Source organism: Archocentrus centrarchus, chromosome 19, assembly GCF_007364275.1.
Source record: "Archocentrus centrarchus isolate MPI-CPG fArcCen1 chromosome 19, fArcCen1, whole genome shotgun sequence".
Taxonomy (NCBI): domain Eukaryota; kingdom Metazoa; phylum Chordata; class Actinopteri; order Cichliformes; family Cichlidae; genus Archocentrus; species Archocentrus centrarchus.
The window spans coordinates 2,296,115-2,315,074 of NC_044364.1; the positions used below are offsets into that span (position 1 = coordinate 2,296,115).

Sequence of the window (18,960 nt, forward strand, 5' to 3'; positions counted from 1 at the left end):
TTCCCACGTGACATCATGCGTGCATTGCCTGCGTGATGTCTGCCATATGGATGTGATACAAAACTGGTTGCTTGGGAAAAACGTGTATTCCCCGACTGGTTGGCGGTGGTTCCTGGAGGTTGTCAGGTGGTCACAGACTGGTCTCTAGGTGTGTGTGACTGCGGCCTGATTCATCCTACATTGTCACTGTGATTTGTCACAGATCCAAATGGTGGACAGTTTTCAGGCTGAAACTGAAGCACACATAGCAACCAAAGCAAGTGTATATCAGTGATGAGAACCTCTGTAATGAGCGTTTGATATTTAGATCCTTGCTTTCATCACAGCTCTGCCTGCTCTTTGCATTAAACTGATGAACCTTCATCTCTGAGTGGCCTGTTTTCCCACGGGTTTCCAGGTTGCCTTGACAACATTTGCCGTGTATGTGACTGTGGATGAGAACAACATCCTGGACGCGGATACGGCCTTCGTGTCAATCTCACTTTTTACATCCTTAGGTTTCCCCTCAACATGCTTCCCAAGTCATCAGCAGCATGGTACAGGTGGGGACCGTTTCCTCCTCTGTCCTTTCTCACCTCCTGTACTGCGTGTGTGTGTGTGTGTGTGTGTGTGTGTGTGTGTGTGTGTGTGCGTGTGTGTGTGTGTGCGCACTTTAAAGCAGGATTCACTGCATGCATGTTGTTTGTTCCACATCTCAGGCGAGCGTCTCATTGAAGCGAGTCCAAACTTCCTGAGTCACGATGAGCTGGATCCTGACTCAGTGAACAGAAGAACTCGGGCACAGGTGAAGTGGAAGCACGCCTCACTGCTGCACCTGCAGTAACTTGTCACTGTCGTTCCTTTGTGTACACCCCGTGAAATCTGATGCTTTAGTGTAAAGTCAGTGTTCAAACTTTCACCCAGTGACCCTGGAAAGCTTTTGGATGACTTGCAGTTTCTTAGTCATGTGTGTTTTCATAAGCCAACAACAAACTTGTCCTTTTGTTGCTCAACAGAGTTTGCGGTCGCGGTTGTCAATGGGAAATTTACGTGGGGGAAAGAGGATCCTCCTGTGCTACACAAGTATGTTATAAAGGCCACACAGCGTATGTTAACACTCACTGTGTTTGTTTGAGTAAAATATTTGATTGTGCGTTTGCAGTATTAACGTGATGGTGCCCCAGGGCTCCCTGCTGGCTGTGGTGGGCCACGTTGGCTGTGGGAAGTCCTCCCTGATCTCTGCATTGCTCGGTGACATGGAAAAACTGGAGGGAGAGGTTTCTGTTCGGGTAGGAACACCTTTGAGTGTTTGGGTAACAAACCAGGAAGCAGCATTTATTGTCCTTTTCCTTCCTTTAAGTTTGATAATGGATCAGGTGACCACGTGTGAAATGAAAGAGCGCACGTTTAATGATGGCGCTCTCAGTTAATGCTCTGCTGTCTCATCGCTTTCATTAACCTTTATACTTACTGAAAAACAGCTCTGTTAAACTCAGTGTACCCAATAAAGTCAGATATCCTCTAAAAGCTGCATCGCTTCACTGCTACTAAGTGACAAAAAACAAACCAAACAAATAAAAAGAAATGCAGCTTTAATATACCTACTTACTCCTGGCTTAAAGGAACATTAATATCTGAACTTCTACAGATGCATGTATGCATTCATCCTTTTTTTTGCCCCCTTTTTATTGAAATTTATTTTAGATTTGCATAATCCCCACCTGCAGTTCTTTACATTATTTACACTAAAGAGGTGCAGCTCATAATTGGATTGCCACATTATTTAAAATGGAAATTTATAACAGAATGTAAGCTGCATGGAAAAATCAACACAGATGCTCAAGAAGAAGACCTGTGCCTAGAAATGGTGAAATGCGGAAAACATGAGAACAAGGATTTGGTGCTTACTGGTCTCCCTGGTTCAATAAGATGAATGATGGTGTGAAAATGGACATGGTCACTGTGAGTGGAAAATGTGGCATGGTTGAGAAAGTGTGAAGAACCCTGTTGTCTATCTCCGTCCTCAGGGGTCAGTGGCTTACGTGCCTCAGCAGGCCTGGATACAGAATGCCACCCTGCGGGACAACATCCTGTTTGGGAATCCCTACAATGAGCAGAAATACCGATCTGTTCTGGATGCGTGCGCCTTAACCCCGGACCTGCAGGTGCTGCCTGGAGGAGACATGACTGAGATCGGAGAGAAGGTACACAAGCAGGAGGAGCATGTTCAGTTTCCTTCATCTGACCTTTTAACCTCTTTTTGTTCAGGATTTGTTTTAGTTCTGATTTTCTTGCAGTAGATTCTTGATATATTCATCAAAGATCTCTCTGGTTTCTTTGAATACCGGTTCCTAATTTAATCAAGCCTTTGATTTAAGGAGCTCTGATACAAACTCAGTGGTTTAGCTGATGTTATTTGGTTCCTGCAGGGCATCAACCTGTCTGGTGGTCAGAGACAGAGAGTGAGCCTGGCTCGAGCTCTGTACAATGATGCTGATGTCTACCTGCTGGACGACCCGCTGTCCGCCGTGGATGCCCACGTGTCCAACACATCTTTGATAACCTCATCGGCCCAGATGGGGCACTGAAGGGCAAGGTGAGGGGGCTCCGAACCCAACCTCAGCACCGGCTGGTTTATGAAATAAAAGTCTCTGTAAACGGCACCAAGGAAGGACACACACACACACCACACACACACGCACAGCCACAGTGCATCTATAACATTCACACACACTCAGATACTTCATATCAAGATACGTTTGGTATCTTGCCCAAGGATGCGCCGACACATGGACTTGGAGGAGCCGGGGATTGAACCACCAACCTTCTGATTAGTAGACGACCCCTCTACCGAGCAGTTCTCAGGTGGTCGTCTCTCTTTGCATGGATGTGGCTGTTAGAGGTTTATGTACTCATATTTATGCAACACTTTTCTAGCCTTGCTGATCTCTCCGAGCGCTTACAAGCCATCTACTTTTCAACACTTTGACAAAATTATTCCAACAGTTATCAATAGATTGTCCTGAAATTTTGCACAAACATTAATGTTCGTCCTTGGTGACAACTAACAGTATCTAAATTGCCTCCAGTCATTTAAAGTACAGTCTTAAGGCGGGGACTTGCAGAGCCTCACACAGCTGCAGGTTTATCTTTCACAAGAGGAAGTTGTGTCTTATCTTTGCGCTATTGAGGAAGCTTTGAGATTTTATCACTTTATAACTTGTTGGTTTTTCATATTTGTGACACCACTTTGCATTAAGAATAGCTTTGTATGACTGCCTTCTACCAAGAGCAGACATGTTCATGAGTCATAATGCTGACTAACAAAAGGCCTGCAGGTTTGATTTGTATACTGTATATTTACAGCTGCAAGAAAGCGCCTGTGAACCCTTTGGACTTCTCTCTTTATGAATGCAAACATCTGATTATCACACAGGCTTCAAAAGTACACAAAAAGAGCCCAATTAAACAAGTACAATACCATTTATGTCATTACTTTTCCTGCTTATATTTTACAAATGAGGGGAAGAGTGTACAAACCTCCAGGATAAACGGTACCTTTTTGTAGGGGAAAATGAATTCAGGTGTTTCCTGTCAGGTGTGAGCGGGCGTCCTGTGTTTGTCTAAGGAGCAGGGAGCTGCGGGGATCTGTGAAAGTGTAAAGGAGTGAATCACCGCGTGATATCTCTCAGTTTCTCAGGAGAGTTGTTCTGATGATCTCCTGAAGCTGCCTGACCTTTATAACACAACTAGAAAGGCGTACCGCGCCCACCCTAAATGTTCTACGTGCCAACACTGCGCTGCAGTAGACACCACCCAGTGCTCCACCATGAATCACAAATACTATACATTTATTTTAGAGGCTGTAACATATGATTTGATATTTTAATTTAAAAACTGAGAGCCACATGAACAGATGATAGCATATTTAATCTGGATATATTTTATTGACTTTATTCTAATAGCATCCTGAAAAAAACAAAAACCAAACATTTGCAAAAATATGAATTTTATATGTGTATGTGATTTTTGTGTAGGGTTTGTAGTTCATGTTGCATTATGGTGAGCATTTTAATTTAAAAACAAAAAAGTATTTGATCTACCCGAGTGACAAATTTAATTGCGATAGATGAAAAATTCACTGAGATATGAATTTAAAATTTTGCCAGTGATGAGAGGCATGTTTTCAATTTTTTTGTTAACTTTGACCTTTGACCTTGAAATGAAATGAAACGTTCTCGAGCCCCTAAGGCAGTGGTTCCCAAAGTGTGGACCGCAGCCCACTGGTGGGCCATGAAGGCACTGCAGGGGGGCCACAGTAATAACAGAGTCTTGACTTTGGGAACCACTGCCATAAGGAATGGGGGCTAGTAGGGGTGCAAACACACCCTCCCTCGGCCTATTGGTGATGCGGTAAATATCGATGAAGGGAGTAGCTGGAAACATGCCGAAGTCAAAGCTTGTCTAAAACTGCTCTAATCTGATGTGCAGGACTCAGCAGTCACTGACGTAGCACAGAGATCACAAAGAGCTCAGGTTCACAAACATGCTGGATGTTTTTTCCTCAGTAATTAAATCACCAAATCTGATATTTTCATTAGTTTAACAGGTTTTCTGTTTCTAATTTTAGGACTTGTGTGAAAAACCGAGTAATGTTTCAGTTCCTGTTTAAACAGAAATATGAAACAGGGTTCACGAGCCCTCTCCTGCAAATATAATGGTCACGTCTGTCGGTTTGCTAGATATCAAAGTACAAGTTTCTTTGTGGTGTTTGACTCCAGACACGCATCCTGGTCACACATGGCATCAGCTTCCTGCCTCAGGTGGATAATATAATGGTGATGGTGGATGGCCGGGTGTCAGAGATGGGCTCCTATCAGGATCTGCTCAAACAGAACGGAGCATTCGCGGAGTTTCTCAGAAACTACGCCCTGGAGGATATTACAGAGGAGGATGAGGCCAATGGTAGAGCATTTCCTCTTCTTTCATATCGCCTCATATTAGCGTGCAGAAGATCGATGGCTCAATAGTGTCTCATGCCAGTTTTTCTCAATGCTCTCACAGATGAGCTAATTGAAGATGAAGAATTGTTCCCCGATGACGCCCTCAGCAACCACACAGACATGGTGGACAGTGAACCGATGATCAACGAAGCTAAGAGAAGTTTTATGAGGTAATGGAAACATTTAAAAAGACTGAGAGCAGTGACTGGATGAGAGAAGACACAGCTGTGAATACATACATTAAAGATCCAGAACTTTCTTAGGAATTCTATGAGCATATTAAGACATAAAGCAGATGGCAAAAAAAAAGAATAACTGCTGTAAATAATGAGTAATCACTCATTATCAGCACCAGAGAAATACAGCTGTCATTCCTCCCATGCTCCCACTGTCTGGGTGGCGCGAGCTCATTGCCCCATGTCCGTTTTACAGGCAGATGAGCATTATGTCAGGAGACGGAGAGAATTCCAGGTCCCGATCCGTACGGAGACATGGCTGCAGCCAGCGGAGACATTCAGAGTCGCAAGAGAAGAAGAAACCGCGTGAGATGGAGAGAAACTTCATCCAGGCAGAAACGGCAGAAACAGGCCGCGGTCAGTGCATCATGTTTCTAATTTTGGAAATATCTAATTGTTAGTTTTAAGTTTTGAGCACACAACCAATCAGCTTTGAGTGTTCAGTGCTCTCTACCACACAGGCTGGACCGAGGCTAAGCTTTAGGCTCAAAGTGATTACTTTGTACATATTTGAATCTTTAATATGATCATGCACCACTGTAGCAGTATGTATAGGACAGGAAAAAGGGAAAAACCTCCTTTTAAAGCAGTTTTGTGGTAGTTCCTGCGAGCAAAGGTGACTTCAGGACCACATTTTGTCATGTTGACACATAGACTGTAAATCCCAGCTACATACAGTAGCGGCCATTAAGCCTGAGTCAACCCTGTAACTGTACTGTCACACCTGTCCAGGTAAAAGGAAAGGTGTACCTGGAGTACGTCAGGGCAGTTGGACCGGTGCTGTCAGTGGTCATCTGCTTCCTGTACGGCTGTCAGAGCGCCGCCGCCATCGGAACAAACATCTGCTCAGCGAGTGGACAAACGACGCCGTGACTAATAGCACCATCGAAAAAAAGTTCCGATGAGGGTGGGGGTGTACGCAGCACTGGGGTTTGCACAAGGTAAGAATCACTGATGTCACCATTTCAGATTTAAACCTCGTTCGTTTGGATGCATAAACTGGTGTAAAACTGCCTTTTGGTTTAAAAGCACCTGGAGGTGACTGTTGTGATTGGCACTGTATAAAATGAATGCTGCCATGTCAGGGGTTCTGACACGCCTACTTCATGCTTCCACTTCCACCCTCACAGCTTTTTCTTTAGGTTTTACTGAAATGATCCAAACAGATTTGCTTTGCAGCCAGTTGAAATGTTCCCATTTTGTACCGTTAAACTCTGTGGAGAGATTCTGTGAGCCGAAGGACGGTTCTGTCTGATTACAGTCTCATTAATTAGGGCTCATTGAGTATTAATCATTGAGCGTTGTTCCTATTTACTGGCTGTGTATGAGAGACATTTTTTTACTGCCTTTCTCAGTGAGCTGCTCTCTTGACTGCCTCACACTCAGGACAGAAGCTGTCCGTGGTCTATTTATAACTCAACTACTTCTCATTCTACGAAACCTTCCTCTCCCTAATCGTTTTTCTTCTGCTCCTGTGGTTTAACCTAATCCCAGGTATCCTGGTCATGATTGCTTCCTTCACATTAGCCATGGGGAACATCGGTGCAGCCAAGAAGCTGCACGCTAACCTGCTCACCAACAAATTCCACACACCCCAGTCTTTCTTTGACACCACACCTATAGGACGCATCATCAACCGCTTCTCCAAGGACATCTACGTCATAGACGAAGCTCTGCCGTCCACAGTGCTCATGTTCCTGGGCACCTTCTTCGTTTCTCTCTCCACTATAATAGTTATTGTTTCCAGCACGCCCATTTTTGCCGTTGTCATAATACCCCTGGCTGTCATATACGTCTTTGTCCAGGTACTCGGGTGGGGTTGGGTGGCAGTGGGGCTCGTGTGCCAAATGTGTCCTCTGTTCCTCTTTTCTTTGAAATTGTGGGGCTCTTCCTCTTCCTCATGTGGCATGCTGCATGCGTGTCCTGCCGCAGCAACATTTGTAACTTTCAAGTGTGGCTCGTGTTTCCTTCCATAGCCTGCAATGCTCTCCACAATGAGCACCTCTCGCTGGAATTATTTCCCTTTTAACTGTAAATTCACTTTGCTGTCTCTCCACAGCCAAAACACTCTCTGTCTGCCTGCAGCTTTGCTTTGATTCACGTGTGCACGTGCACACACACACACCACACCACACACACACACACACACACAAAAATGTACACTCTCACACTAGACATGAACATTGTCATTGTAACATGAACAAAATATGCTTGAACTGACTTCAATGGGAAACTGGACTTGAAAGAAACCATCCGTTTTAGTGATCTATACTGCCCTCTAGTGGTGAGACGCTGTTAAACCAAGTGAATTAACTTGTAATTGGAGGCCAGTGTGACCTCACCCTCTCAGGTGGATTGACAGCCCTATCTCACATTTTCCCACATTGGAAATCAGTTAATGCTTTTAATGGAAATACCATTTATGCGCACAGAGACCCGTTTTTAGCAGCCGTCAGGCTCGTGTACCGATGGCACATTACCCAATGCAAGTTCCTTTTCTACTCTAATTTCTGTTTGTTAGGAGCAAGCGCTGGAAAATACTGTTAACTCAAGCAGCAATAAGCTCCATGCACACTAAAAAGAAGCACCAAGAAAAAAATATATATATAAAATGTCATTTACAAACTGTTAAAGTGAGAAGCGGCTCTGGGAAACCTTCACTCACGGTGGAAGTTGCTGTGTCAGGACACTGAGACCAATGGCTGTTGATCCATTTAACTCAGGTGTTATTGTGTTGTCACACTTGATCCCCTCCTCTCCTGTCTCACAGGTGTGCTGCTGTTGATTAACTGCCTGCTGTGCCGGGCCTACAGTATGCTGCAGGCAGCCAAGCTCACACACCGCAGCTTGCTTCTGGGGGTCCTGCGAGCTCCGCAGACCTTCTTCGAGAGCACCCCCACTGGGCGGTTACTAAACCGCTTCAGCAAAGATGTGGATGCTATAGACTCCCAGATCCCAGACAATATTGACATATGGATGCGCACTTTCTGGTACACACTGAATGTGCTGCTCATATGCTGTGCCCTCACCCCAATGTTCCTCATAGTCATAGCCCCGTTAATGGTGTTCTATTGGTGGGTCCAGGTAAATAGGAAATGAGTCTGCTAACTCATTAATATAACATGCATGCCTGAAAGTGCTGTTGAGTGTGTGTGTGTGTGTGTGTGTCTGGGTAAATTGTTGCATGTGTTTGAGGCAGTGATCATTGCTGTTCTAGATTTAGTGGCTGTGTGGTTTGATGTAGTCACAGACGGCTGCGGCCGGGTCTGTAGTTTGTGTAGGCTGGGGGGGTGTAGTTGGCAGCACCTCTTTGTTCGGCTGTTTTAGTGGTTTACAAAATGTAGCAGTTAATGTGCAATCTTAATTAATCATTGTTACAGTTAGTGCTGGGCAGTATGACCAGAATATGTATCATAGAGGTCTGGTGGTTTACAACATACAGTGTAATTATTATTATCGCATGACTGGGCCTTTTTATATAAGTTTATAGTTATGTATTGCTCTGTCAGGAGTATAGAAATTATAAAGTCATTTTAATGGGCCTCTGTGGCGCTGTTAAAAAATGTAAGGTGAGTCCTAAAGTTGATTTGATGACAAAAAAACAAAACAAACATGGGACTAAAATGACGGTGACCCAGCCTCTCTATAAAATGAGCCTATAAACTATATTAATAGGTGTAAGCCTTTAGTTTATTTTATTATGTGACTACTCTGCTGCCAGCTATGTATGATTATGTGGCAGTTTATTACACCAAGGCCAGATTATGATGCATTTATTATGTTTATAATAGAACTAAAACAGGAAAAAAAAAGTGCAGGTGACAGATGTAGGTTAACATGTGCATGCATATATATATATATATATATATATATATATATATATAATATATATAATATATATATATATATATATATATATTTGTGTGTATAAAAAAACAGAGTAATAATAAATAAAATCTAAATGTTAAAAAAAAGCTATCATTTGCTTCCATTATCATATTGATCTACTTTTTTGTCAGAGCCACAGGGAGCCATGGAGATAGGTGTAAGAGCTGCATGTGGCCCCTGGAGCCGCAGGTTCAAGACCCCCTGATCTAGAACCTGGCGGCTCAAAAGACAGAAGTTATCATCCGATATTGTCCTCTCACAGATATATATATCAACATATACCAGAGACCAATGGAAAAACTTCTTTTTGTAGATTATAATGTAGATCATCACATGGAATCGAGTGTCATATTTTCATTTAGTAGCTAATTATAATATAGAATATTGGCTAATATGCTGCTATCAGGTTATTCACCACCCTAAATGTTGGCCTCAGCCTTCATCAATTTCTGAAATCTTGCAGTCAGGAAAAAAGCTGTTAATGAATAAACTACATTTCTGTGGGTGATTTGATAGATGATCTGGGGGGGGGTTCCCCCCACAGTCCAAAGACATGCAGTTAGTGTGGTTGGGTTAATTGGTGACTCTAAATTGCCCATAGGTGAACTGAAGAGCAGCTCTTTCTAATCTGTTTAGTGCTGTTGGTGTCAGAGCCAAACGAACTCTGTGTTCACCTCGAGCAGCTCTGTGTTTATATAGTGTTCAGCTCTGCATGTTCATTTACTTTTTTATTACCAATGAAGGTATAATCAACACTAATACTTGCAAAAGAAATTGCTATTGATTTTATAATTATTCCTCTGGATTCTTAGGAGTTTTAAGCTTAACAGTAATTTGTGTGTTTTCTCATGTTGAGTTTTAAAGCTTGTTAGAATACAGTAGGTGGACTGGAGTGTTTTAAGTACAGTTTTAGATGTTAGCTTGTTCTTGTCTCAACACTCTTGTTTACTATTATGTCTGTTTAAAGGGGCAGAGTAACAGCTATGCAGTTCAGTTTACTCAGGGTTATCTCAGGTGACTAAATCACAGGTTTATCTAATCCCACCACTGGAATGAAATTGCAGCGTCAGCCCTTTGGCTTTCAGTTAAGCGTACAGACATTTAGTTCATCCATAACTGGTAGACTAACATATTTTGTATGACTCTGTCAGGTGCAAACTCAAAACAGGATATTTATTATAGGATTTTGAAAACCTTTAGCATAATACGGTCAGGTCCAGAAGTAATTGGACAGTGATGCAAGTTTCACAATTTCTAATTTCTATGATGCCACAATAGATCTGAAATAAACCACTGAAGATGTAACTGAAGTCGGTGCTCTCAGCTTTTACAGCTGTCTGTTAAACTAAGATTTCAGATTATATTTGTGTCAGAACATTAGCTGCATATCATCCACATAACACTGAAAATTGTGAAAAATATCAGTGTAAGACTTACCATTTATCTGACCCAACAGGAGCATATAGATAGAGAATAAAACTGGACCCAAAAGTGATCCTTGGGGAACACCACTCGGAAGAAAGGCTGAGTAGGATTCTCTTATTACAACAGAAAAAGCAGATCATTAATATAACATGCATCATTCTGCTGCACTTTTCTCGATAGCGCGGTGAGGATTAGACAAGAAAGCGGGGGGGGGGAGGACATAAAGGGCCTCGGGTTAAAGTTCAACCTTTGGCCGCTGCATTCAGCCTTGCAGCGCCTGCTCAACCTGTGAGCTAAATCAGCGCCCAATATTTGGGAAGTCTAATGTGATCTTTTTAATGTCGAGACTGATGAGTGCTTTGTGGTGAACCCTCTATATTTGCTTTGTGATACCGTGATTCGGGATTCCTCAGATAACGGTAGACTGTACCTACCGCCTAAAGAGTGCTCTGCACTTAGCTGGTTGTTGTTGTCTTCTGTAGATGTATTTTTTTGCACACCTTCATTTTTTGATGGATTTGTTTGGATTTTGCAGTCAAAGGGTGGCCTGATTAACTTGCAGTGAGGTCTCATTAGCCACGTGTTATGGGTTGACAAGTACAGCAGCTACATATATTCCATATTCTAACCTTTCCTTGCTTAACCAGTTAAGAAATAATAATAAAATGGCACCAAACTGTCCATGAAATAGCTTTTAGGTTACTTGTCCAATTATATTTCAGACCATGACAATGGAGGACTGTGTATAGAAGTGTTGCATCCTTTATTTCAGATGTATTATTGTGGCATACAGAGCCAAAATGATTAAAGTTGTCACCGCCCAAAGATTCTGTGTACTCGGTATGTGATATTAACTGCATCTTCACGACTAAAATCAGCTGGAACACTAACACCATATATTATTCCTGCAGCTTTGTCATGGCGTCCACTTTGCATGCCTTGTCTCTGTGCTGTACGTGGCTTTACTCTTACTGTGCTCGAGAACTACTGAGTTCTCAGAAAAACAACTATTGCTTTAAACTTCTAACACTTTAAAAAAAATCAAAGTTGACTATAAACTTGATTTGGATGCAGATATATATGTAATTAAAAGCAAAACAGATGTAAATCACCTGTTCTGAGTTTTTAAACCTGAGCATCAAATATCTGCACTTGTTTTGTTCACATAGGCTTTCTTCATTTACTCTGTGTGGGCGCGAGTGTGTGTGTGTGTGTGTCAGCGTGCAAGATTGTCTCTGCATCATATTTGTTTACACATATCTGAGCACGTGGAAAGCCTTGTTGTGTTGTAACGTTGTCTGTTTTTTCTCCCCCCTCAACGCTTGTAGAGATTTTACGTTGCCACGTCTCGGCAGCTAAAGCGTCTGGAGTCGGTCAGCCGCTCTCCCATATACTCCCATTTCTCTGAGACCGTCACTGGCTGTAGTGTAATCCGAGCATATGGCAGGCACTCTGCCTTTGTTCTGATGAGTGATACAAAAGTGGATGAGAACCAAAAGAGTTACTACCCTGGTATAGTATCCAACAGGTAAGTGTCCTGTTCAAGCAGAAAAGCAGCTCTGTGTTCCAGTCCTGTTAAACTCCGTCTGTACACGGCCACTGGTGGCATGGATGAGACGTTTAAATGTTTCTCTGTATACAGATTGTATGCCTGTTTGCTAATATTTTGCATTTATAATCATGGGAATGTCATACAATGAAACTCTTGTAGTCGTGCTTAAAGGCATAGTATTATCATGCAGAAAGAAAGTTAGCTTACATAGATTTTCTGTTCAGCCCTGTAATTTACATTTTAAAAAACACAATTAAAATAATTGATGGATTAAAATTCAGAATTTTTGTTTTTCTAAAAGTGACAAGATGAGAAAGTCGGTGTCACTCATGTGTAGGCTTAGCTTAGCATGGGGCAACAGCTAGCATGTTAGCTAACAACAATTAGTTTGAGTCGTTTGTTGCTCATATTGACATTTTTTCATGTTTAGATAAAGTTTAGTAAGTTGTTTGCACCTGTTTACAGCATTTATGATATGCTACGTCCAGTTAGCTTGGCTTATCTAATGTCTAACATTTCAATACAGAGGGATTCACTTAACCATTGAATGCACTTTGTGTGTACACATAAATAAGTACACTGTACTTAGTATAGAGTTGCTCCACGATAGAGAGCATAAAACACTGGCTCTATCAGTGGCTCTGCACTTTTTGAATCCCAGTAATCAATAGCTGCAATCAAAAGAAAAAGTCATTGTTGTAACATGAGTGCTAAATTATCCTAATTGTACTCTTGTACAAGTTGCTCAGGTGACCTTAAGGTCACCTGTGACCCTGCTGTCTTGCAGGTGGCTCGGAGTGCGAATTGAGTTCATTGGAAACTGCATCGTGTTGTTTGCGGCTCTGTTTGCGGTGACGGGAAAGGACAGTCTGAGCCCTGGCCTTGTGGGTCTGTCGTTGTCCTACGCTCTGCAGGTACTGCTACAGTCTAGTTACAGCAATAAGATCTAGATATATCATTTAAGTAATGACACTTTATAGTGTTTATATGTATATATGTGTGTATGTCTTTTTATGCTATGGATCAAACTAGCATTTTATCCTCTTTTAGCCCATTGTTTTGGTTTTGAAAGCGCTGATAAATGTAACTGCAAAATATAGTAAAATAAAAATACAGCAATAATTGTACCAAAATGTGGAAATATGCTTGTTATCCATTTGTCATTTTGAACCTTATCAAAACTCATCTTTCTTGTTTTGCAAAAGATCTTAAAAATTGTTCTACTCGAGCTGTTTCAGCCACTCTTACTTGGTAATTTATTTCTGGCATTTATCCTTTACTTCTAAATATTCTAACACCTCTCCTGACCTTACAATCATCACTGTTCATCTATGATATTATTTTTATAGCAGTTTCAACTCTCTGTCCATTACCTTTAACTGTTTTAACCACTAATCCATCACTGTAGCTCTCTCAGCCATTTATCTCTTCCCATTAGCTGCTTTAAACATTTAGTTAAAGCTTTTTGCTTTTAATGTACAATTCCTAACATCTGGGCTGCTGTGTAAACTGCTGTGAATTAAAAACAGGGATTTGTAGATGTCATAAACTAGATGATTCCAGACTGTTAAAAGAAGACAGGATGCTAACAGTGGTAAAGGCGGTCCCGTCCCAACTTTTTTTGAGACGTGTTGCTGTCATCAAATTCAAATTCTTTTTAAAAGTAAATCAATCCATCCTCTTCTCAGGGTTGCAATCCCAGCTGTCACAGGGCGAGAGGCAGGGTACACCTGCACAGGTCGCCAGCCTGTCTCAGGGCTAACACAGAGAGACAATTAACCTAACCCCAGTAACTGCATGTCTTGGGACTGTGGGAGGAAACCCACACAGAAACATGCAAACTCCACACAGAGAGGCCCGGGGGGGGGGGGGGGGATTCAAACCCAGGACCTTCCTGTTGTGAGGCACTGCGCCACTGTGCAAACTTTCTCAGCTTAAACAAATCCTTGCTTTCTGTTTTTCTTTATTTTACGCAGCATCCCAAGTTTCTTGTAAATGGAAATTTTACAGATATTACTGAATGATGCAATATGTGGATATGTCTTCACTTTGTAATTTCACTTCTTTAGTATTTAGCTGAGCTGCTTCGCAATCATGCTACACGCTGCACCTTCTGTCACGAGAAGAACCCACTTATCCACTGAATTTAATCCTTTGTATTTTTGTCTTAATAACATTTCACTTTTTGAAAGGTGTACAAATACGCTTTCCTTGCCTTGCCAGGAGCCCTCATTGTAAATTTCTGAAATGCTTATTTTAATAGGTGACCATGTCTCTGAACTGGATGGTGCGGATGACTTCAGAGCTGGAGAACAACATAGTAGCAGTGGAGAGAGTGAAGGAATACTCTGAGACCAAGACAGAGGTAGGTCACGTGTCCCTTTCTGCTCCTTTCTAACGTTCCTCTGAAGATGGGACTCGTCATGTGTTTGCTTTTAAAGTAGTGCCGGCTTTGTGCTACACTTAAAATGTAGGAATTTAGCCACATTAAAAAAAAAAATCTGCCTTGTTGTTCAATTCTGCAACACAAGACCTATAAACTGTAACTAGTTCCAGAAATCTCAGATTACGTGCTGCCAACGAGGGCCCCTCTGTTACATTAGGGGGCACGTACACTGTACACAGTGTGCTTTTTCAGCAGCCATCACAGAAAGGGCCCCTTCTGTGCGTTATTTGGTGTAGCTGTTAGTGAAAGCCTTTGTTTAGTGTATCCAGTGCATTCCAGAGGTGACCAGTTCTTATATAACACTCCAATGAGTGCACTGGGTGTAACTCAGGGTTCAGTATCTTCATACTTTGGCATGCAGACTGGAGCGGCCAGGGTTTGAACCACCAACCGTCCGATCAGTAGATGATCAGCTCTGCCTCCTGCGCTGCAGCCACCTCTCTGATGTCTTAGAGTGATAAATAAATCAAAGCCAAGTAGGCTAACAAGTTACTGAGAAAAGCTGTGTTTGTGTTTGCAGGCCCCCTGGGAGGTGGAGGACAAGAAGCCCCCAACTGAGTGGCCCATGCTGGGGAACGTGGAGTTCCACGACTACAGCGTTCGGTACCGAGAGGGACTGGACCTCGTCCTGAAGAACATCACGCTGAACGTCAAGGGAGGAGAGAAGGTATGGAGAGGATACGCTGAGGTGATTTATCGTGCAGAGTAACGTCTCAGCGGGGTTTTCGTCACAGCTTCTGTTTCTGTGCAGATTGGGATTGTGGGTCGTACAGGAGCTGGCAAGTCCTCTATGACACTCTGCCTCTTCAGATTGCTGGAAGCTGCAGCAGGAGAGATCACCATCGACGAGGTGAAGATATCTGAGTTAGGCCTGCACGACCTGCGGTCTAAACTCACCATCATTCCTCAGGTACAAAACCCTCAAAGTCTGCCTGAACCAAGGACTCGGTGGAGCCCTGCTCCCGTCTGTTTGGAATGCTGTGATCTTTGCTTTTCCACATATTATAGTAGTTAAATATAAAACAGAAAGTCTAACACACATCCATCCATTTTCTACCACGTATCGGGTCCAGGCTGACCTGCTGTTCCCCAACAACAAAGTCTGTGTTTTTGTGTTATTATTAGTGGGTGTCATATCTGCTACCGCTACCTCAGGCTCTATATTAGGACTATTTCTAATAGTGGGGACACATCTGAAAGGATGTCTGTGGAAAATAATTGCATGAAGTCACATGTACAGGTGCAGTGATGTGGAGACTGTAGAGGACTCAGTTCCTAATGTAGTTACTGATTTGTTGTCTGCTCTCGCTGCTGCTCCATGATGCTTTAAACCAAAGCTAGCTATTAAAATGCACTACTGTGCCCTGCGCCTTGGCAGTGGTAGCCACCACCACCCTGCACCCACCCAGTTCACTCTGCCATTGTGTAGCGTGTAATAATTTTAGAGTGAGAGCACAGCTGACGGCGAGTGTTAAACCAGGGTTGTGGTAGCGGTCCCACCTGTCCCAGGTGACGCTGGGCTCTGATCAGGGGTGTGTCTGTCTCTCCCTCAGGAGCCTGTGCTCTTCTCTGGGACACTGAGGATGAATCTGGACCCTTTTGAGAGGTACAGCGATGAAGAGGTGTGGAAAGCCCTGGAACTGTCTCACCTCCACAAGTTTGTCAGAAACCAGACGGCAAAACTGGAGCTGGAGTGTTCAGAGGGAGGAGAGAACCTCAGGTATGTTCGGAGACAGAGGAGCACGGTGAACGAGGCTCGTCTGTAAATGTTGTTTCAGGCTCGTCCTGATGATGTTGTTGTGTCTCCAGCGTGGGCCAGAGGCAGCTAGTGTGTTTAGCTCGAGCCCTCTTGAGGAAGTCCCGGATCCTCATCCTGGATGAAGCTACTGCTGCTATCGACCTGGAGACCGATGACCTCATCCAATCCACCATCAGGACTCAGTTTGAAGACTGCACTGTCTTCACCATTGCACACAGACTCAACACAATAATGGATTACACAAGGTGAGCGCCTTATTGAAGAGAAAATCCACCACCTGCTTTTTCTTTTTTCTATCATAATTTACTGTTAGAATGCTCAGAGAGCGTGGATATCCTTAATATGGTTATGTCACAGAAGCCCCGCCTACCTGCTGTTCAAATCTTGCGCAAGAGGCAGCCAATCAGAACCCTCGCTGTCTTAAAGGGAGGATGTTCTCAAAGGGAACGGGGCTAAAACGGCTCGTTTCAGAGAAGATGAGCTGAGGGGCTAAATAAGTTTTATATTTTAACTTTGAAGCTACTCTAGAAATGAGCAGAATAGGACCACTTTAAGTGACCAGTAAGGAGGCATGATGATGATGATGTAGTAACACAGCTTGTCTGCCAAAATCAAAGTGTGAGGGTGAATAGTCTTTCAGATGAAGCTAAATTTAACTGTGTGATATAGAAGAAAATGTCATTTTGCCTTGTTTGTGTAGCCTGGTGCATGACTGGCCCCCCTCCCCTCTCTTCTTACAGAGTTCTGGTGTTGGACAAAGGACGCATAGCTGAGTTTGATACTCCCACAAACCTGATATCTCAGAGAGGAATCTTCTACGGCATGGCTAAAGACGCAGGACTGGCACAGTAGAGCTGCCTTTGTGTCCCGACGTTGCAAAGCAGGGCTGGGAATTCGGCTCGGTTTACTTCAGTCTGTTAAACCTGGCAGTGGAACTGAAGAACACTCTGTGTGTGCACTTACTATTTTCAAGAACCTTACTGAACTACATTTGAATGACGCCTGAGCTCCTCTGCAGACTTGGGTCATTTAGCACTTGCTAGTAGTCGTAGCATTTTTCACAAACACATCAGGACATAAACAGCAAATGCCATTTGATCCAAGTCTGCTCTTTAGTGCCTTCTGCCAGTGGGAGAAAGAGAGCCAGTGAATGTATCATTTTCTGATTGGCTGTCTGCTGCAAAACAAAACAAAGGAGGAACTTTTATAATTTCATATAGAAGAATAATGTGCCACTGTACCTTTCTCATAAGAAAAGAAAAAAAAAACATTTTTGTGATAAACTCACTTATTTTTGTACTGTACCATTATTTAAGCTACTTTTTAAGAATTGTCTTATGTAGGGAAGTTTGCTCAGTTACATGTGATTCTTCTGTGAACCAAATCTATAAAAACTTGAATTCTGTACCACCAAAATATGAAAATGCCTTTATATATAAATAAAAAAAAAAAAAAGGAAGAACAAAACTGCTGTGCTGTCTTTAAATGATGGTGGTGGTGTTGTGGAGTTTCAGCCTCACAAACAGCTGGGATGTGAGTGCCTACTGTCCTCTGAGTGCCTGCGAGGCCTTTAGAGGCAGGGTGGGGGGTTAGACTGCAGCTGTTACCTTTTAAATCAGCTCTTACATGTACTTTGGCTTTAAGAGTTTTTCTCATATTTTTCATTTGGGTCCCAAATAGGTGAAACTTCCATATAGAGGGATAGATGTGAACCCAACAGCTCCGTAGTAACCTGGTGAATGTTAAGGAGTTAAATGCACGCTGTAGTTTTTTTTCCTGCATGTAACAGGTTATAAAGTTGCAGTGTTACCCCCCCCCCCCCCCCCCCCCCCCCCCCTTCAAGTCTTCACATACTGCCAGCACTGAAGATCTGGAAGATCACCTTTATTTTTCATGTCCTACAGCAACAGGAAGTCCTTCAGTTGACATGAAGCACAGTTATTAGCTCCTGTGCTGCAGTTTATTCTCGTTAATGATGAAGAACACAAATCATCACTATACAAGTAATTTCAGTGATGATGATGCCAGTAGAGCGTAGGGGTTAAAGTGCGTAGTTAATGCTCTTTTCACTGGCACGTGTTTGCCGTCAGCAAAGGAAAGAAAGGTGCAGCTCCCTTCAAGAGAATTCCCTTTTCAGTTAAAGTTACAAACACTGAAACAATCCATCTGGAGCGAGGGGATGCAGGCGCGATGGAGGGAATAATATGAGGTGAAACGTGAAAGACGTTCTGTGGATTACACTGACTTGTAAATGTTTTTCCAGAATATTTCCCCTACAGGCCTAAAAACACATCACATTAGAAGGGAAATCGGTCGTATAATTGGTTTTGTGGCTTTGGAGGAGCTTAAGTCTTAAAAATGGCCCCTGATGATGTCATTAGGGTTGTTGGGGTTTACATTCCCTGTGTTATTCAAGTTGGGATTAATGAATTATTCCAGCGTAGCCCTGTTGTCAGACCAGATTAGTGTCCTAAATTAGATCATTTACATATCTGGACATTTCAACATGTCATTTTTTATTCAGTAAAGCCAAACAGCACCGTTTCAGGGATGAATGTAATTTATACTGCGTCGCAGCACAGTTAGAAAAAACTGACTTTATTTGAGGATGTGTTTTCACACAAATCCTATTTTTCCATTAAAGAGGAAACCGTGCAGGATATGAGCAGTTT

General features: G+C 42.7%; 1 protein-coding gene across 1 annotated transcript in view; it reads left to right on the forward strand.

The window, feature by feature from the left end:
- Nucleotides 1-17,736, forward strand: part of abcc3 (ATP-binding cassette, sub-family C (CFTR/MRP), member 3) — a 48,740-nt gene extending 31,004 nt beyond the window's left edge. Inside the window, 25 exon segments of the mRNA XM_030754814.1 lie at nucleotides 398-485; nucleotides 488-517; nucleotides 520-542; nucleotides 699-723; nucleotides 726-784; nucleotides 998-1,062; nucleotides 1,142-1,268; nucleotides 2,007-2,183; nucleotides 2,409-2,520; nucleotides 2,523-2,575; nucleotides 4,761-4,944; nucleotides 5,044-5,152; nucleotides 5,415-5,573; nucleotides 5,950-6,059; nucleotides 6,062-6,102; nucleotides 6,105-6,159; nucleotides 6,713-7,023; nucleotides 11,860-12,059; nucleotides 12,871-12,997; nucleotides 14,347-14,448; nucleotides 15,050-15,196; nucleotides 15,281-15,439; nucleotides 16,083-16,249; nucleotides 16,339-16,533; nucleotides 17,029-17,736. Coding sequence (XP_030610674.1) covers nucleotides 398-485; nucleotides 488-517; nucleotides 520-542; nucleotides 699-723; nucleotides 726-784; nucleotides 998-1,062; nucleotides 1,142-1,268; nucleotides 2,007-2,183; nucleotides 2,409-2,520; nucleotides 2,523-2,575; nucleotides 4,761-4,944; nucleotides 5,044-5,152; nucleotides 5,415-5,573; nucleotides 5,950-6,059; nucleotides 6,062-6,102; nucleotides 6,105-6,159; nucleotides 6,713-7,023; nucleotides 11,860-12,059; nucleotides 12,871-12,997; nucleotides 14,347-14,448; nucleotides 15,050-15,196; nucleotides 15,281-15,439; nucleotides 16,083-16,249; nucleotides 16,339-16,533; nucleotides 17,029-17,140 — 2,937 coding nt within the window. The 3' untranslated portion in view covers nucleotides 17,141-17,736.
- The last annotated feature ends 1,224 nt before the right edge of the window (nucleotides 17,737-18,960 follow it).